The sequence below is a fragment of the Cebidichthys violaceus genome, unplaced genomic scaffold (assembly GCF_023349555.1).
Source record: "Cebidichthys violaceus isolate CVI_PGR_0920_01 unplaced genomic scaffold, fCebVio1.0.p SCAF_9, whole genome shotgun sequence".
Taxonomy (NCBI): Eukaryota; Metazoa; Chordata; class Actinopteri; order Perciformes; family Stichaeidae; genus Cebidichthys; species Cebidichthys violaceus.
In genome coordinates, this window is record NW_027176975.1 from 16,680,613 (window position 1) to 16,696,184 (window position 15,572).

At 40.5% G+C, this 15,572-nt stretch overlaps 1 protein-coding gene across 1 annotated transcript; it reads right to left on the bottom strand.

The window, feature by feature from the left end:
- Positions 1–1,228: 1,228 nt before the first annotated feature.
- LOC137867365 (Golgi-associated plant pathogenesis-related protein 1-like) lies at positions 1,229–3,264 on the bottom strand. The gene is made up of 6 exons (XM_068703926.1): positions 3,150–3,264; positions 2,952–2,978; positions 2,559–2,768; positions 2,295–2,372; positions 1,859–2,008; positions 1,229–1,414 (listed from the first exon to the last, which is right to left on the bottom strand). Exons 2-6 carry the CDS (start codon positions 2,956–2,958, stop codon positions 1,410–1,412), a joined length of 450 nt encoding a protein of 149 aa, XP_068560027.1. The 5' UTR covers positions 2,959–2,978; positions 3,150–3,264; the 3' UTR covers positions 1,229–1,409.
- Positions 3,265–15,572: the final 12,308 nt, after the last annotated feature.

Below are 15,572 nucleotides of genomic sequence, written 5' to 3' on the forward strand. Positions count from 1 at the left end.
CAATGTTAAAATGTGCATTCTCTCCTCCGGTTGCGAAAAGAAACTATAGGCTTCATAACAGCAGTCCACAAACCAATGGGTGACGTCCACTTCTTATATACAGTCTAGGGTTAGTACACTATACTGTATACATATTGAATATGTTCATTCCTCAGAACGTGATTGTTTTTAAATGCCGTTATTTGCGGTGCAAAAATTCAGAAAAATCGTGCTTCTTCTGATAAAAAAACAACCTTTTTGCTGCATTAAATTGTGTTCTGTGTGAAAGTACTCATGACAAAAAACATCAGTTTGAAAAAATATAGTGAAATGCAAATGATTTGCACGAAAAAAAAAACCTGGGCATAAAGGCCTTTAGAATGAGCCTTTGATATCTCCATAGGGAGCAGGTCCTCTTCCTGGAGTCCACCATGTTGCACCGCCATGTTTCTACAGTAGCTCCAGCACGGACAAACCAAACACTGGCTCTAGAGAGGACCATTCATGCCTTTGCGTTGGTCACCATAATTCTCCTCATTATTAGACACCATCGAATCCGACACACTGGACCCCTAAAGGTGCTATGCTGACATTCAGCCACTAGATGTTGCTCAGTACTGAGCCATTTGACAGGCGACCTTTAAGCTGCCTTTGAATCCAAGCAAAGAGCAGATAACGTGGCCCGACTTATGTCCACATTTTATCTGCTCGTCTGCGCACTGACTCGCCCCTCCGGCTTGATAGGCAGTGGTATCTGATTGCCACAGCCCACTCAATAGTCCAGCTGTCATCCCTGCTCATTTAGCTCCGTTAACCTCACAAAAAGCCACCAGTTAGCAGCCCCTCTGGCTCACAACACAGAGAAGGCTGTGAGTTTGTGCATCAGGACCTGTCATGTTTCCTGTAGTGTAGTTTATTCTGAGGCTCGCACACACACAGTTAACGCGGTCTTGCTGGCTGAATGTATATCTATTGTACCGCTGCCAGGTGGCGTGGTTTTACCGTGAACATCACACCCCCCTTCTTTACCTGCACCCACACACTCATCACAGCCCACTGAAGCAAGCTGTCTACAACATCTCCAGCTGACATCATGAAATCGTTTTGGAGCTGAGACCAAGTCTCAAGAGGGCATGGCACTTGTTCCTAATTCTACGAATAACGGTAACATTTCATCATCCTTAGAATGAATTTACTTTACATGGAACCTCTAGAATCATTAAATGAATCAAGACAATTTCATACAACATCATGTTTTATTTGACTTTATTTACAACATGGAACCTTTAGCTACAGTGTGTTGGGGGCTGCAGGGATGGTCATGGTCATCTACAGGAGTGTGCAAGATGTCCTTGGGCTCACTCCACCTCCCTTACTGGAGGAGTTTTCTGCTCCACCCACCTCTCTGCCAGCTGTAAAATGCACAGCCTTTATGCTGGAAATGACAACAAATACTGGTGATGAGGCATGCAAGTGTTCCACTGACAAAGCTAAAGCTTAACGAGCCATTGCTGCAGGAAAATGTGAATATTCTTAACACCTGCACCATAAACAAAGAGTAGCCGCTGCTAGCTGACTGAAAATAGGCTGCATGAGAAGAAATTGTCTGTTGCTGGTGATTGAGACCAAAGCTCACGCTTTACACACAGTTAGCAGAACACATTTGACTTTGTTGTGGCTTTAGCTTTATTCAAAAAAGCTCCTCATGTTTTGTTCTTAAGTAAGATACAATTACCTCAAAAGAACAGTGCTGGAGTAAATACTGTTACTTTCCACCAGTGGTCTTTAGTGTAGTCCTAACCAGATGGAGCTGCCTTGTGAGGTAATGGGCTTAACCTATTCAGACAATATTACATACAAATTAGTGGTAATATGTTACCTAGTGGGAGGACGTTTTTGTCAAAATATCCCGCCATGTTCATGTTGCCAGCTGGCCGGTACTGCCCAACCACGAAGACCTTCTTGCCATCGGTGGCCATACCAACGCCCAGTTCGGTGCTGTCTTTCCACACCACCTGAGTAAAATGACCTGCAGGAGGAACCACAGCAGAGCAGTGAGGTCAAAGCGTGGTGCTAGATGCTGTCTGTCAATGTTGTATTAAATGCATAATTCATAGAAACTACAACATAAGGTTGATAGGCCTTGACTGTTTCCCCATTTAACTTAACAAACTATAACAGAGCAACATCACTAAGTAGTAACTTCATTTTTTCCTATTCCTATGGCTTGATTTTTACATGATACATATTTTAGGGATGCAGATAGGCATGTAACATGAACATGACATTTCAGTTATCTCTGTTTATGAATTTACCAGTAACACCACTGAATCCAGGGATGCTCCAATTGTAGTCCTTAATCTCACCATACCACAAATCTACAGCTTCTTTCCCTAAAATGTGAGAAATAGAAAACATTTGAGTTCCTCATAATAATTCATCTTTTATTTACAAGTGGAGAATGGTTCTTTTTTTAAGTTACAGTCTTACCATAGCAGGGGAACAAATATATCAATCAGCAATAATTTGCACATTTAGATTGAATAAATGACATGGTAAAAGGATGGGTCTATATCCACCTGTCAGATTAATGGGTGCTGAGCTGCTCATATTGAAGATGTTCTCTCCGTCATTAGTGACGCTGTGCTGCAGGGCGCTGATTGCCAGCAGGTGATCGGCCCATTTCTGAGCTGAAGCAGTCAGCTCACCGCTGAGGGTCATCTGTGGCGTGTTGTGTTTTGCCCTGTAGACGTTGTGGGTTTCCAGGAATTCCCTCTGAAAGCTTTTATCTATAAATAAAAACAATACATTATTAATTGATGAGCTTTAAGTGCTTAGAGGAAACGCGTCTTGTGCAATCGCTGAGGCTGGCATTTCTCAACATTGTGGGTGTAGACGGGATGATTCCTCAATGGTCATGTCTTGTGTGTTCTTGTTGAGGAAAATAATTCCTGAGCAAACCATGCACTAACCTGCCATTGTGTCTGGGGTTATGAATTCTGAAATGACATAAGAACACAGTTATACATGATTAAATACACTCAACACACTAAAATAATCAATACATTCTATTAAATGATTACAAATTTAGTTACAAATATTTTATAAAGCAGGTATTACCTACCAACAGTAAATAACCTTGTGTAAAAGCAGTGGTCTCTGGCACTCACCTGGTTCAGGGTCTGGAGGGATGTCCTGCAAAGTCCTTCTGCTGTCTTGAAGTCGGTATTTATGTGAGCCGGTCTTCTCCCTCCTCTTCTATGTAGGAGGAGACAGACACACAGCCCTTGCTGGACTTATTTCACTGTGCCACTTATCCTTGTTGAAAATGACTTTAGATGGCCGTGTCGTTTTGCAGGATAGTCCACATTCTCTACATGCAGATCTAAATTCCAAGATACTTGATAAGATACAGAACGTTTTTTGTCTGTGTTTTCTCCCTAATCAAGGGTTTTCCAGATATACAATGTGATAATAAGTAGAAGTTTTCGTCTTAATCCACAGATAATAACCAGATGCATTGCTCAGTCTGGGTTATCATCCTGGACCTATAGGTAGCTGTCTTTTAACAAGCAATTAATAAGGCAATAAAAGAGCAGCAGGTATTTGTTTTGCCGAAGAAGTAAACAGAGTGCAGATGAGTGAAGGCTTGTTAAGCTGCTGTCAAACAGGTTGTGGTAAGCCGTCCTCTAGTAAAGCACGGATTGCTTCCTGTTGTCTACAGTTAACAGGTCGAGGCCTGAATTAAACACAGACAAACGGAGGACTTCAAACACACATGGATTCATTAGTTCACTATTAAAAACATACTCCTATAGACTCCATGGTTATGTTTAAGACAAATCCAACAAATGCAAACACCATAACGTTTATTCTTAGATCATAAGTTATAAGCTTTGTGACTGTGGCTCAGTGTTAGAGCGGGTCGTCCTTCAATCAGAGAATGGGCAGTTCGATCCCCGGCTCTGCTGTTTGAATGGGTATGAATGTTGGATAGTTAAGACGGGCAGGTGGCACATATGGTATCCTGATATGGGTGAATGATGCCATGTAGTTTGAGTGGTCGGGAGACTAGAAAAGAACTATACAGTTCACCAACCGAACCTTGTTAGAAACATGTTAACAGTTTATATGAGCTCCTTATAATTGTGGATACTAGCATTACAAACATATTTATTGAGTAAATTTTGCACGATGATCATTGTTAACTGTGTTTAGGGATTTGTGTATAGAGTTCTGAGAATATGAGGTATGCTTTCAGAAAATGTGTGTAAACAATTTAAAAAAAACCCCTCTTTAACAGGAAGTTAGCATCTCCCTGGTTCACTCGACAACCATTGGATTTTGGGTTGTTGCAGAAAATAAGCTCTGTGGTGACCAAATGTTCATATTACGTATGTGTCTTGTTCAGCAAAATAATCTTCACAAATGAACACCACGACATGATTTTTGAAACGTGTCTACAATCGGCAGAAATAACAACAGTCATGACGTGACTTCACCACAAAGCTAAAGATGGACTAGTGTGTTGGTGATGACATCAGGATGCTACCTGATGAAGGTCTATGCCCTGAAATGTTGTCACTAAATATCTCTGAACGCAAGTGAAGAACAGTGTGCTGGAGTTTTGTGTTCTATAGAACCAAATGTTAAAAAATCTTTGCTTGTGTTAGCCACAGACCTTATTTCAGACGTCTCACCACAAACACATTCAAATTACACATTGACTTTGAGACAAGGGAGCCGGAAGTGCACAAAGACCGACTCTTAATGGGATTTAGGACTCGTTCCTACAGCACTCTATTGGAGTACTTTAAACTTGGACGTTTCTGTTAACCATATGATACATGTGCAAACACATGCCTAACAAGGACACTACACAATCTGTACTCAAAATTCAGTTTTGTCTTGGATCTGATTTGCTAGTCAACTAGTTGGAAGACTTTATTTGCATATAGACGACTGACAGGAACCTGTTCTGATGTGTCTAAGAGAGATTACTTTAAATGTCACACATACCTAAGTATAGCATGTATACATGTCTCTGTTGTGCAAAGATGGAACCATTCATCTTAAGGGATGTAACAAGTTGTAAAGACCTTGAAGGCAGCTGCCCTGAGGGAGCAGTAAAATGTTCCTTTATGTCTGTTGTAATGATAGCTGTGTGAGTGGCATTGTGCAATACTGTCTCTCTCTCTCTCTTCATCAGACCCTAACTTTGGCGCCTCTAGTGCTACATGCTTAACTCAGTTCCTGAGCCAGAATCTGAACACTGATCTTTTTGAGATTCAGATTCTCACAAAGATACACATAGGAGCACACCAACATACACACTCATACAGTAGGCCGTGAAACAGATCCATTGTTGTGGTTTGCATGTTTTACTATAATGCCAAATGTAATGTAGAGAGCTGATCTATTTGACTCATCTTGATCTCATTGCCAACAATCATACAAACAACTTGATGTTGAGTCTCAGCTAGTCTCTTTGTCTCTTTGTCTGTTTAGTGCTGAGCAGACAGAGTCTGATGAGCCCTGAGTGACACAACACTACATTACAGCAGGCAGAGAAGAGGAGAAATTAGTGTCACGAGTATTTTTCCCAAAAAAATCAAGGGTAAGAAGTTAACCTGTCATTTTTCATTGGTGGTAAAAAAATGCTTGTGAAAAATGTTGAAATAACAAGACTAAAAGTTTGCAGTCAAAAGACAACGTTAACAAGCTGATGTCAAGCAGGTATAATGTTAATGCCATGTTTGCAGTCTTATTGTTAGCATGCTAACACTAAGATTAGCAATAAACACAAAATACAGACGAGGCTGAAAGCTATTAGTTTGCAGGCATTTGGTCATAAATGTAAGTATTTGATCACTAATTTATTGGACACATTTTCGGGGTCACCAAAGTCATTAGGTTTCATCCTCTGGGAAATATGAATGTCTGTAAAACATTCCATGTTGATCCAATCTAATATTGCCATACCGGCAAAAATTTTCATTATATCCACTTTCACCAAAGTGCTTTCATTGTTTTAACATAACCACCCCAATCCCAAAATATAGCATATCCTTCCCTTAAGAAACATAAACATAGCATAGCAACATAATCCCACCAGCAAATATGTTTTCTTTGGATAAGTGTCAGACAAACATGCATAAACAGAATTTCTTCAAGACAGGGCAACATAATGTCACTGCTTGTTCTGATGCTTGTTGTGGCAGTAGGGTAATTACATTAATTACTGATTGAACAGGTCTGCTTTACTCTTATTATGGTTCTTGATTGGTTGTGTAGGAGTGACTGGAGACTCTCCTGTGTCTGACGTGTCACTACCACTTCTCTACTCTTCCACTCTCAATCACAATGTTTAGAGTTGATACAAAGTAATATGTACACTGCCACCATGTGAGAACCAATACATCCAGCCAGTGTCACCGCCACCGCCACAGAGAATCAAAGAGTTTTGCCCTAATTCTGTAAAAAATGTCCTAAATAACTGTGTGCCTATCAGCCTTTGTTCAAAGTTTCCCAAACCCAGTCTTGTCACACTGATATGTATTTCTAAGACATCACATTTGAAACAGTTTAGACACTGCCCTCAAACAAACATCTGAAGTTGGACACATATACAGCCTGGATTTAGAATATTCAGAATGTTATACATTTTTAAAAGCTGATACTGATGTTTGTGTAAGTGATTGAGGCTCATGATTTGGGACAATATGTATCAATTAGTAGGATTAAGGGGAATTTATTTGCAGAACTAGAATATAATATTTACTATGTATTCGTTTGTGTATATTGACCTGAGACTATTGTTGGATAGGGTTAGTTGAGAACCTTTCATATCACAGAGTCCACCATGTTTCTATAGTAGCTCAGAACGGACAAACAAAACAATGGCTCAGAGTGCCTTTAGCTTGTTTTAAGATGCTGTAGCCCCGTTCATGTCATATATGATGGAGTGTGGAGGATGAGGATGAACTTTGTCCACCCTGGGAGAGGGACAAAAGGAAAGAAACAGCTTTGTAGTCCGGTGCTACCGCTAGCACATTGGAAACAGGGTTAACAGGTTGTTGTTGGGGTGAGTATTGTCTTTTAGCATCGTTTGGACTGCGTGGAATTGAAATTTACAACTTCAAACTGCATCATATCTGTGGCTTTATGCAGATCCATCTGCTGCAAATACAAGTACCACAAGTTTAATTTCAGAATTGAAGAGGGATGGACCCGGGAGCCTGGGGCTAACGCTTCCCCCGGTGTTGAAGTCTCAATGGCTGAGTTCTAAATCACTTCATATTAATACACAATACATAAATGCATAAATCGACTGCAAGATTATACGTTTTATTTTATGCTCTGTGTTCTTTGGCCTGATCTTCTTAGTCCGTTCTTTATTCTTTTAACTTTACGGCAGCTCTTCTGGCATCTCAAACCTACTTGAGACTCACAAAAAGTTTGTGTTACCAACTGCCATTAAACTAGATTATCTATATAAGGCTGTGACTCAGAGTTAGAGCGGTTCAATCAAAAGATCGGCATCCCGATCCCCGGCTCCTCCATTCCATTTCTATGTTGCTATGAATGGGTGAAATGATTAGTTAGTCCTGATGGGCCATGTTTGAATGGGTGTGAATGGATAATTGAACATGTAGTTAAAGCGCTTTGGGTGCTCGGAAGACTAAAAATGCACTATACAAGCACAAGTCCATTTACCATTTTTAATAAACACCATAACCGACTGAGCTTAAGAGATATTGATGGAATTGGTGTGATCAGGTTCCAGTCATTTTTTTATTTGCACAGTATCTCGAACAGTTTACAGCCTCATAAAAGCATTCTGTCAAATACTCAGCAGAGTCTGTTGTTTTTGTATACTGGGCTGCTCAAGCGGGGACCAGCCCACCAGAATTTCTCGCTGACAATGAAAGGACCTTTGTATCAGTCCTATGTGGATTTGGCCACAGCGGTTATCAGTGGTAAATACTACAGGTCCCAGAATTCAGCTGTGTCTGTTCCCACATCTTCACTTGCATTCAGAGATATATGTTAACTAAGTCTTGGCCCATACACCTTCATCGGGTTACTTAAAGAAATAAACAGCTCTGAATGCAAGTGAGTGAGACAGTGTGTGGGAGTATTTTGTTCTATATTGTGGACCATGGGAACCTGTTGACCTACAGCTGTGCAAAAGTTAGCTTTACATCATGCGATGAGCAACCCCAATCTGATTCCATGCTGCACACTGAGCGAGGAAACAGGGAAAGGAGGTGTTAACCGTGTTGAGGAGTTGGAGGCGTATTTAAAGACGAACCTGAAAAGCAGTCAAACATCTGGTCCATATTTGACTTGTGTGTTTGCATCTTCTAACTTTGTTGAGATAGAGTTAATAACCCCTTGCTAGCTAACCTTTGCTGTATAGATTAGAGGGGCCTACAAACCTTTGCAGGACTCTGAAATGAAGCCTGAGGTTACAGCCACTTCAAAGACTTATGTTGTGCATGTTGCAGCATAAGGCTGTAATGCTGTAGTAACTATAGAAAGCAAGAATAACAGAGCCTGGGAGGGAGGAAGCTGCCATCAATAAACATGTTGATGTAGTCACCACTTATTTGGAGATTTGGCAATTAATGCTATTGCAACAATTAAAACTGATGAGAAGAAAAAAACCCACTTAGTTTTATCAATTACCAACTGAACTGACATCACCTACAGTTTCTTTTGGCAGTTTACTCGTTCTCAAAGGATAAGATTGACATTAAAGAGGAACTACGGCAATTTTGAAAATTCATTTAATTTTAAAAATGGTCAACAATAGTCCAAAAATATTACTAAACATGAACAACCCTCTCCCAAATCCAAAAAGTAGAGTGCTCAAACTCAAGTATAAAGTGTGGAACTGCTCCACAGACAATGAACTGGAAATGGAAAGAGAGATGACGCTGAAATCACCAGCGGACTGTTCTGGGTTTATGGTACATTTTCTGTTTCACAACTGACAACACTACAAAAGGATAAATAATAATAATAATAATAATAATAATGTATTTTATTTGTAACGCACTTTTCATAGTCTCATGAAGTGCCACAGACTCAGAGTCTCAGAGTGCCACAGACCCAGTACAGACAGTACTGTAGTAAAGACAGAGTTAAAACATGGTTAAAACAAACTATAATAAAAAACTAGTAGACATAATAGAAAACAGTGAACGAACAGAAACACAAAATAAATAGCTGACAGTGATTTAGCACAAGGTCAGAAACGCCTTCCTGAATAAAAAGGTTTTTAGGCCAGTCTTAAAAGAGTCCAGTGTCTGCGTTGCCCTTAGGTGGTCAGGGAGACTGTTCCATATGCGCAGCGCTGCCGAGCCAAAGGCCCGTTCGCCCATGGTGTGGAGCTTGGTGTTGGGGACCTGGAGGATGAGCTGTTTGAAGATCTGAGGGTGCGGGTGGAGGTTTGGGGAGTAATGAGTTCTTGTAGGTAGGGAGGTGCATGTCCATTTATGCATTTATGTGTGAGTTGTAGGACTTTGTAGTCAATCTGGAATGAGACAGGGAGTCAGTGTATTGAGTGTAGAATGGGTGTTATGTGCTCATATTTCCCGACTCTCATCAGGATCCTGGCAGCACTGTTTTGAATGTATTCTTGCCAGTGATCCCAGTGAAGAGTGAGTTACAGTAGTCCAGTCTTGAAGAGATAAAGGCGTGGACGAGCTTCTCTGCATCTGACAGGGTTAAAGTGGGGCAGAGTTTGGAGATGTTTTTGAGATGATAAAAGGAGGTTTTGCACAGGTGTTTTATATGGTGATTAAAGGTCAGGTGAGGGTCAAACCTAACTCCCAGATTAGTGACTGTGGAGGAGAGGGGGATGACCTGACCGTCGAAGGTGAGATGAGTTATGGAGGATGACTGAACCTGGTGTGGAGTGCCAACAAGGAGGGCTTTGGTTTTGCTACTGTTTAACTGGAGAAAGTTGTTGCTCATCCATGCCTTTATCTCCCCAAGACAGGCGGTGAGACATGACATGGCTGCAGAGGGGCTTGGGGCAGCTTTGATGTAGAGTTGTGTGTTGTCAGCATAACAGTGGAAAGACATACTATGTCTACTGATGACACGACCGAGGGGGAGCATGTAAGTAATGAAGAGGATGGGGCCGAGGACCGACCCTTGCGGAACACCACAGGAGACAGGGAGCAGTCTGGACTTGCATCTTCCCAGTGAAACATATTCAGTAAAATAAAACAGCAAACATTCTGTGGGTCCACAAAATCACTCTGCCAGTCATTTTCTGTGGAGCAGCTCCAGACTTTAGACTTGATGATATCACAAGTTTGAGACCAAGGGGCTGTTAACCCCCAAATCGTATTTTCCAGAGGTATTTTGAAAATTATTGCCAATGGGAGCGCTGTGTGTTTACATGATGCTTCAAACACCAGCAGCCCAATGAGGCGCTCTATCTGCACTGAGCGCTGCACGTTCAGTATTTTTTTCAGGTCATCTTGAGTCAAAACATTTTCAACTTTGGTTAAAACGCTGTGCTCGTCACTGTCACCTTTCACCCAGCCGTCCAATCCCAGTGGAGGAGGGGCGGGACGGAAAGCCTACCACAAAGACGTTTATTTTGTGAGCATGTAGTGTACCGTGTGTGCTATTGTTTTTATTGATTTTACTGTGGACTTTATGGTGTCCTCATGTCTGGAGCACTGGACAAAATTAGTTTCTTGTGTGAGAAAATAAAGTTGATCAGAATCTAAACAAAACGATGGTAGCCACATAGACCGGCAGGCTCTCCCTACGTGCTTCACCCAGAACAAGTAGCCTACTTTTCCTTGTGTTGACATTTTTACTTCCGTGGTAAATTATATATTTCTTATCATATAGCAACCAGACACAACCAAAATGTCTGAGCTGAGAAAAACGCTGTATCACAAAAGAGCTCTCAGGCACTCCTAGCTTCTTCTTGGGGTGCTTTCACGCCTGTAGTTGAGTGAAAATGACTCTAAGAAGTTGTGATGTATCGCTGCATTCAAGTTCTGGTCCGGTTCCCTGGTCACACTGACTTTTGAACATGACATTATACAGACTGACAGGAAACTGATAATAAGCATTATTAGTAATGTTAGACTGCAAATCAATCGCATGTTGATAACTAGAGACAGGAGTGAACAAAAGCTCCCAGTTGACTGGTGATAACACCGGGGAGTGCACAGGCACGTGCATGAGTAGTCTTGTACAGTTTACGGCTTATTGTTGTAGATCGCTGCCACACATTATTTAATGAAAGTAAAATCACATATCTGCTCTCATCAAATCCTGTGGTTAGTTTGTTTGCTTCACACCTCAAACGACCCGCACCAGAGTCCACTTGGAAGAGGATCAGAGACCCACCTTTTCAGGTGGTCCATTCGATTGTTTGATCCGGAGCAGGGTTTGGTTGACAGGTTTACACCAGCCCAACCCAACTAAAGTCTAAATTCTTAATTTATGTGATGTTCCCATATTTAATCTCTATATCAATAAATCTCACAAAAACACCAAAACCAACAATGGGTATAGTTCAAAACCTTCTTACTTTTCTATTGTGTCTGTGGCTCTCAGCCTCAAGCCCAGTTACTTATAAAAATAATACAAATATTAAAAGAGGCTCAGTGTCGTAAGTGTTGTAACAGTAGTTTATTTTTGAAGATTTTTTTTTTCTATGGAAGTTTATTTTGAAAAAAAGACTGTATGCATGTAACAAGTGGGAATTGACTTGTGTTGCTGGCTTTCGTTCAACAACAAACGAAAAATGAGTAGTCACTTTTCGTAAGGTATCATACAAAGAATTCATGTTTATTTAATTGCTTATTTATAGGGAGCAATGCACATTGATCCAACCTGTTCTCATTCCTGACGCTTCAAGTAACGATTGATTAGTGACCCTCTGAGACGTTCACCTGCAACGTTACAGGCAGAGTAACTGATGTAGTATGAAGAGGCAGTGCAGACAGGAGGGACGCGTATGGCTTGAACAACAAACACGGGACTTTCGTTCAGGAGACCAAAAATGACATTTTCTCGATTACCAATCTTCTGATTAGAGGATGACCCGCTCTACCTCTACCACAGCCGTTCTGGAGGGTCTGTTTATTTCCTTAGCCCCCGTGTGTCCATACCATACACATATTAAAAGTTAAAAGACTTTCAATAAGACTCCGTAAACAGTCTCTAAAATGTTATTGCTTATAGCGTACAAATCCAATTTCTGGACAAGGGCTGCATTGCTTTTTCAAAAATGTATCCTGAACATGTATGCAAACTGAAGTGGGTCAAAGGATTCACTGAGAGATGATTCACTATGACCCCCATCAATCTAAAATCATTGAGCTCTGTTGCTCCTTTTCATCTTTAAAATGTGCTATCTGAAATTAGGAGTACTGCTGCTGTTGCCCTGGAGCAAAGCGCTGGCCTCTGTTTGTGTCTTAGATTGGATCGAATGCAGTGAATACATTATACCTTTGACATTAGTAGAATACAGCTGACCTGATAAATCACATTTCAATGATCAAAGCTGAAATTGCATGATAAACTGTTGAAAACAGGAAACAGAAATAGCTGGACCTGTTGAATATCACATGCTCTACATGTGAGGAAAAAATAAATACTAGTTTGCAGCTTTTGGCAGAGTGCCTCAGCTCTCCGTTCAGACACTTAAAAGCATTCTCAGACTCTAGTAAAGACACCCTGCTATTTACAAGATAGAGGCTACTCTGTAATTTAGTTGTAATGTTCAGGAGCATTAGATTTTCTTTAGCATCAACAGACACATACTATGAAGTCAAAAAGTAATCTAAATATCGAAGGTGCAACCACTGCAGCTGCACAGGGATCAGTGACGTGCGGTGAGGTTCGTGGCTGGTTAGGCACTGACACTACATAAGTCAGATTTACAAATATATGAACCCCATAGAGTAGCTTAAATCACCATTCAATTGGCAGCTTGCACATTGACTACTGGTTGTTTTTCATATCAGCATTATTTACACACACATAGGTAAGATACATATTTGATTGCACCAGGAGTGTGTGTGCCGCGATCTGCCCCACGATCTGTCCCACCGGGAGCGTTTCAGAAGCGGAGCGCTCGCGGGCACCACCCGCGAAAATCGTGAGATTCCGCGATAATCTGTGTAACAACCACGGATGTATAAAGAGAACAACAAACACATACAAGGTTACTTTACCTGTCCGATGTTGAATTGCTGTTGATTTGGTCATATTTCCTTGTTTTTTGAGACATTTTTAAGCTTGGATATATAATCTTACATTTTTGTAGTCAAAGCAAAATATAAGAAGAAGAAGAGAAGTGTAGAAGAAGAGCAATGACAGAACAAGCATAAGCACTAATCCAGAGATTTTGATTATACAAATGCTTGAAATGATTGGAATCATACAGAAATTACATTTATAGCACAGATCAGTAGAGAAATATTAATATTTATTTTATTTTAGCATTATTTTTTACTTTTCATGATGACAGGTGAGGCTCTGCCTCCCCTGCCTCCCCTGACAGCATGTCCCTGACAGGAACCCAGAAGCTGTGAGGGCCCCAAAAATAACAACATCCGGCTGTAACATCGGACGCTCTCTGTCCACACTGAATCCATTTCTATGCACTTCTGTTATGTCATGCAACCACGTACAGGGGTGGACTGGCCATCTGGCGCACTGACCATTTACCCCATGCCTTTTGGCCAACACAACTGTCTGTTTTTTGTCTGACTGGTCACTTTTTAATGTGAAGCTCGACAAAAAGCTTAATATGTGTGAATGTGTCATAGTATATCTGTCACATAAGCCTGTCAAAATAAATGCAGGTCAGTGTGTGTGTGTGTGTGTGTGTGTGTGTGTGTGTGTGTGTGTGTGTGTGTGTGTGTGTGTGAGCGGGGGGATCGGATGGTCTGATGGAGTGACACAAGTTACAGCAGATGGAGTAGAGGAGACAAATCTGAGAGTACGGGTCCAGGTGTATTGTGTAGCCTTCATCCATTGCGGCGCTTTCAAAGCAAGTACCAGGAATAAATAGAAACAGATCTGACAAAAGTTTAGCTCTAAAAGACGATGCACAGTGCTACATCCCTCACTGCAAGTTAGGACGTTTCAATAGAAAACAATGCAATCAAACTTATTTTGTTGTTGATGCTCGCATCTCATTCAGTTAGGAGTTCTTGAGTAGAGTTGGCAATGACTTGGAGTGGGATCAGAAAGGAAAATTTATAGCAATATATGTTGGAAATTGTGCACCTACCGTAATCTTTGTTTGTAATAACATTTGGGGGCAGTCTGTTGAATTGACCCTGTTTTAGTGATACTTGTTAACCAGAGAGGTTGGAGGAGATTTACGTTTTTGTGCGTTAGCCCATTATCAACTAGTGTTAGCACTTGTTTGGTACGCCACATACATTAGGTATACTGAATGTTGTCTTCACACTTTAGCTTTTTAATGATTGTAACGGTAAATAAAGACCTACCCGGCTTTACAGGAACAGTGTTGTTCCTACCTTTCCGGTAAAATTAAAAAGAATAGTGATGTGTATTTCAAAGAATTACTAATGACACATGATTTGGATAATTTCATGTCTGGGAAAAATTGGGATTAAATGGGTTAGTGGATAAATTGATAAGTGATTTCTTCACTCAATTATGTAAAAGACAACATTATTAAATATAGCTATGTTAAGTATATAGACAAGGCTTTGAGTTGGTGTTGGTTGCTGTTGTCCCCAATAGCTACTGTTGCAATACAGTATCTGTGGGGATTCAAATAAACAGACATTAGCTGTGAAATGATATAATGTTATGGAATAAAAAGTACAATATCTCCCTCTGAAACATAGTGAAGAATAGAGTAACCTGAAACACCTGCAAACCAGTGATTCACAGTGGGCATCTTCATCCTCCTTGTGGCTTTCATCATTTCACTGGGCTTCAGTGTCAAAGAGACCATCAGTTTTTGAGATTATTTCTCCAGACCAGCTCTGTCTACAAAATGAAAAACCATAATCTCGTAACCTCATTTGCAATAATGCAGTGATAAGGATGAGCAACAATGGGGCAAAACACAAGGGCTGTTTTTAAAAAATACAAGCCATATAATAAGAACAGACAGGACATGTTTTCACCGTTTCTACTTCTAATTGTTAATTGTACATTTCTTACGGGGTCAACTGGACAAACTCAAATTCATCCGTGTTACTGGGACCAAAGGAGATGTGTGTCTGCTGTACTCAAACAATGAAACACCACTACGACTGATAGAATGCTACTTTCTTTTTCTCAGGGATCAATATGAGCTTTTACTGAAAGAGTATCCGGAGTTATGGCTTTTGGACTGGATTTTACATGTATCCCAAAGTATATTAGTATGTTTTTTGTTTAATGCATTAACACATTCTCTAGAATAAAATGTTATATGAATGCCAATAATTATAATGATGAAGTCACAGTTCACTTATAGACTCACAGATACCCTACAAGTACCCATTTAACCAGTGGTAGGCCGTCTGCTGGCCTAAACAGAATCACAAAGTTATAGCTATTTTATAATTTAATAA

Bases quoted from the DNA above. Each gene is read 5' to 3' on its own strand.
- LOC137867365 (XM_068703926.1), bottom strand. The intron at 2,373-2,558 runs GTGGATATAGAC...CTCACATTTTAG, and splicing joins AGCACCCATTAATCTGACAG to GGAAAGAAGCTGTAGATTTG. The intron at 2,009-2,294 runs GTAAATTCATAA...TTCCTCCTGCAG, and splicing joins TGGATTCAGTGGTGTTACTG to GTCATTTTACTCAGGTGGTG.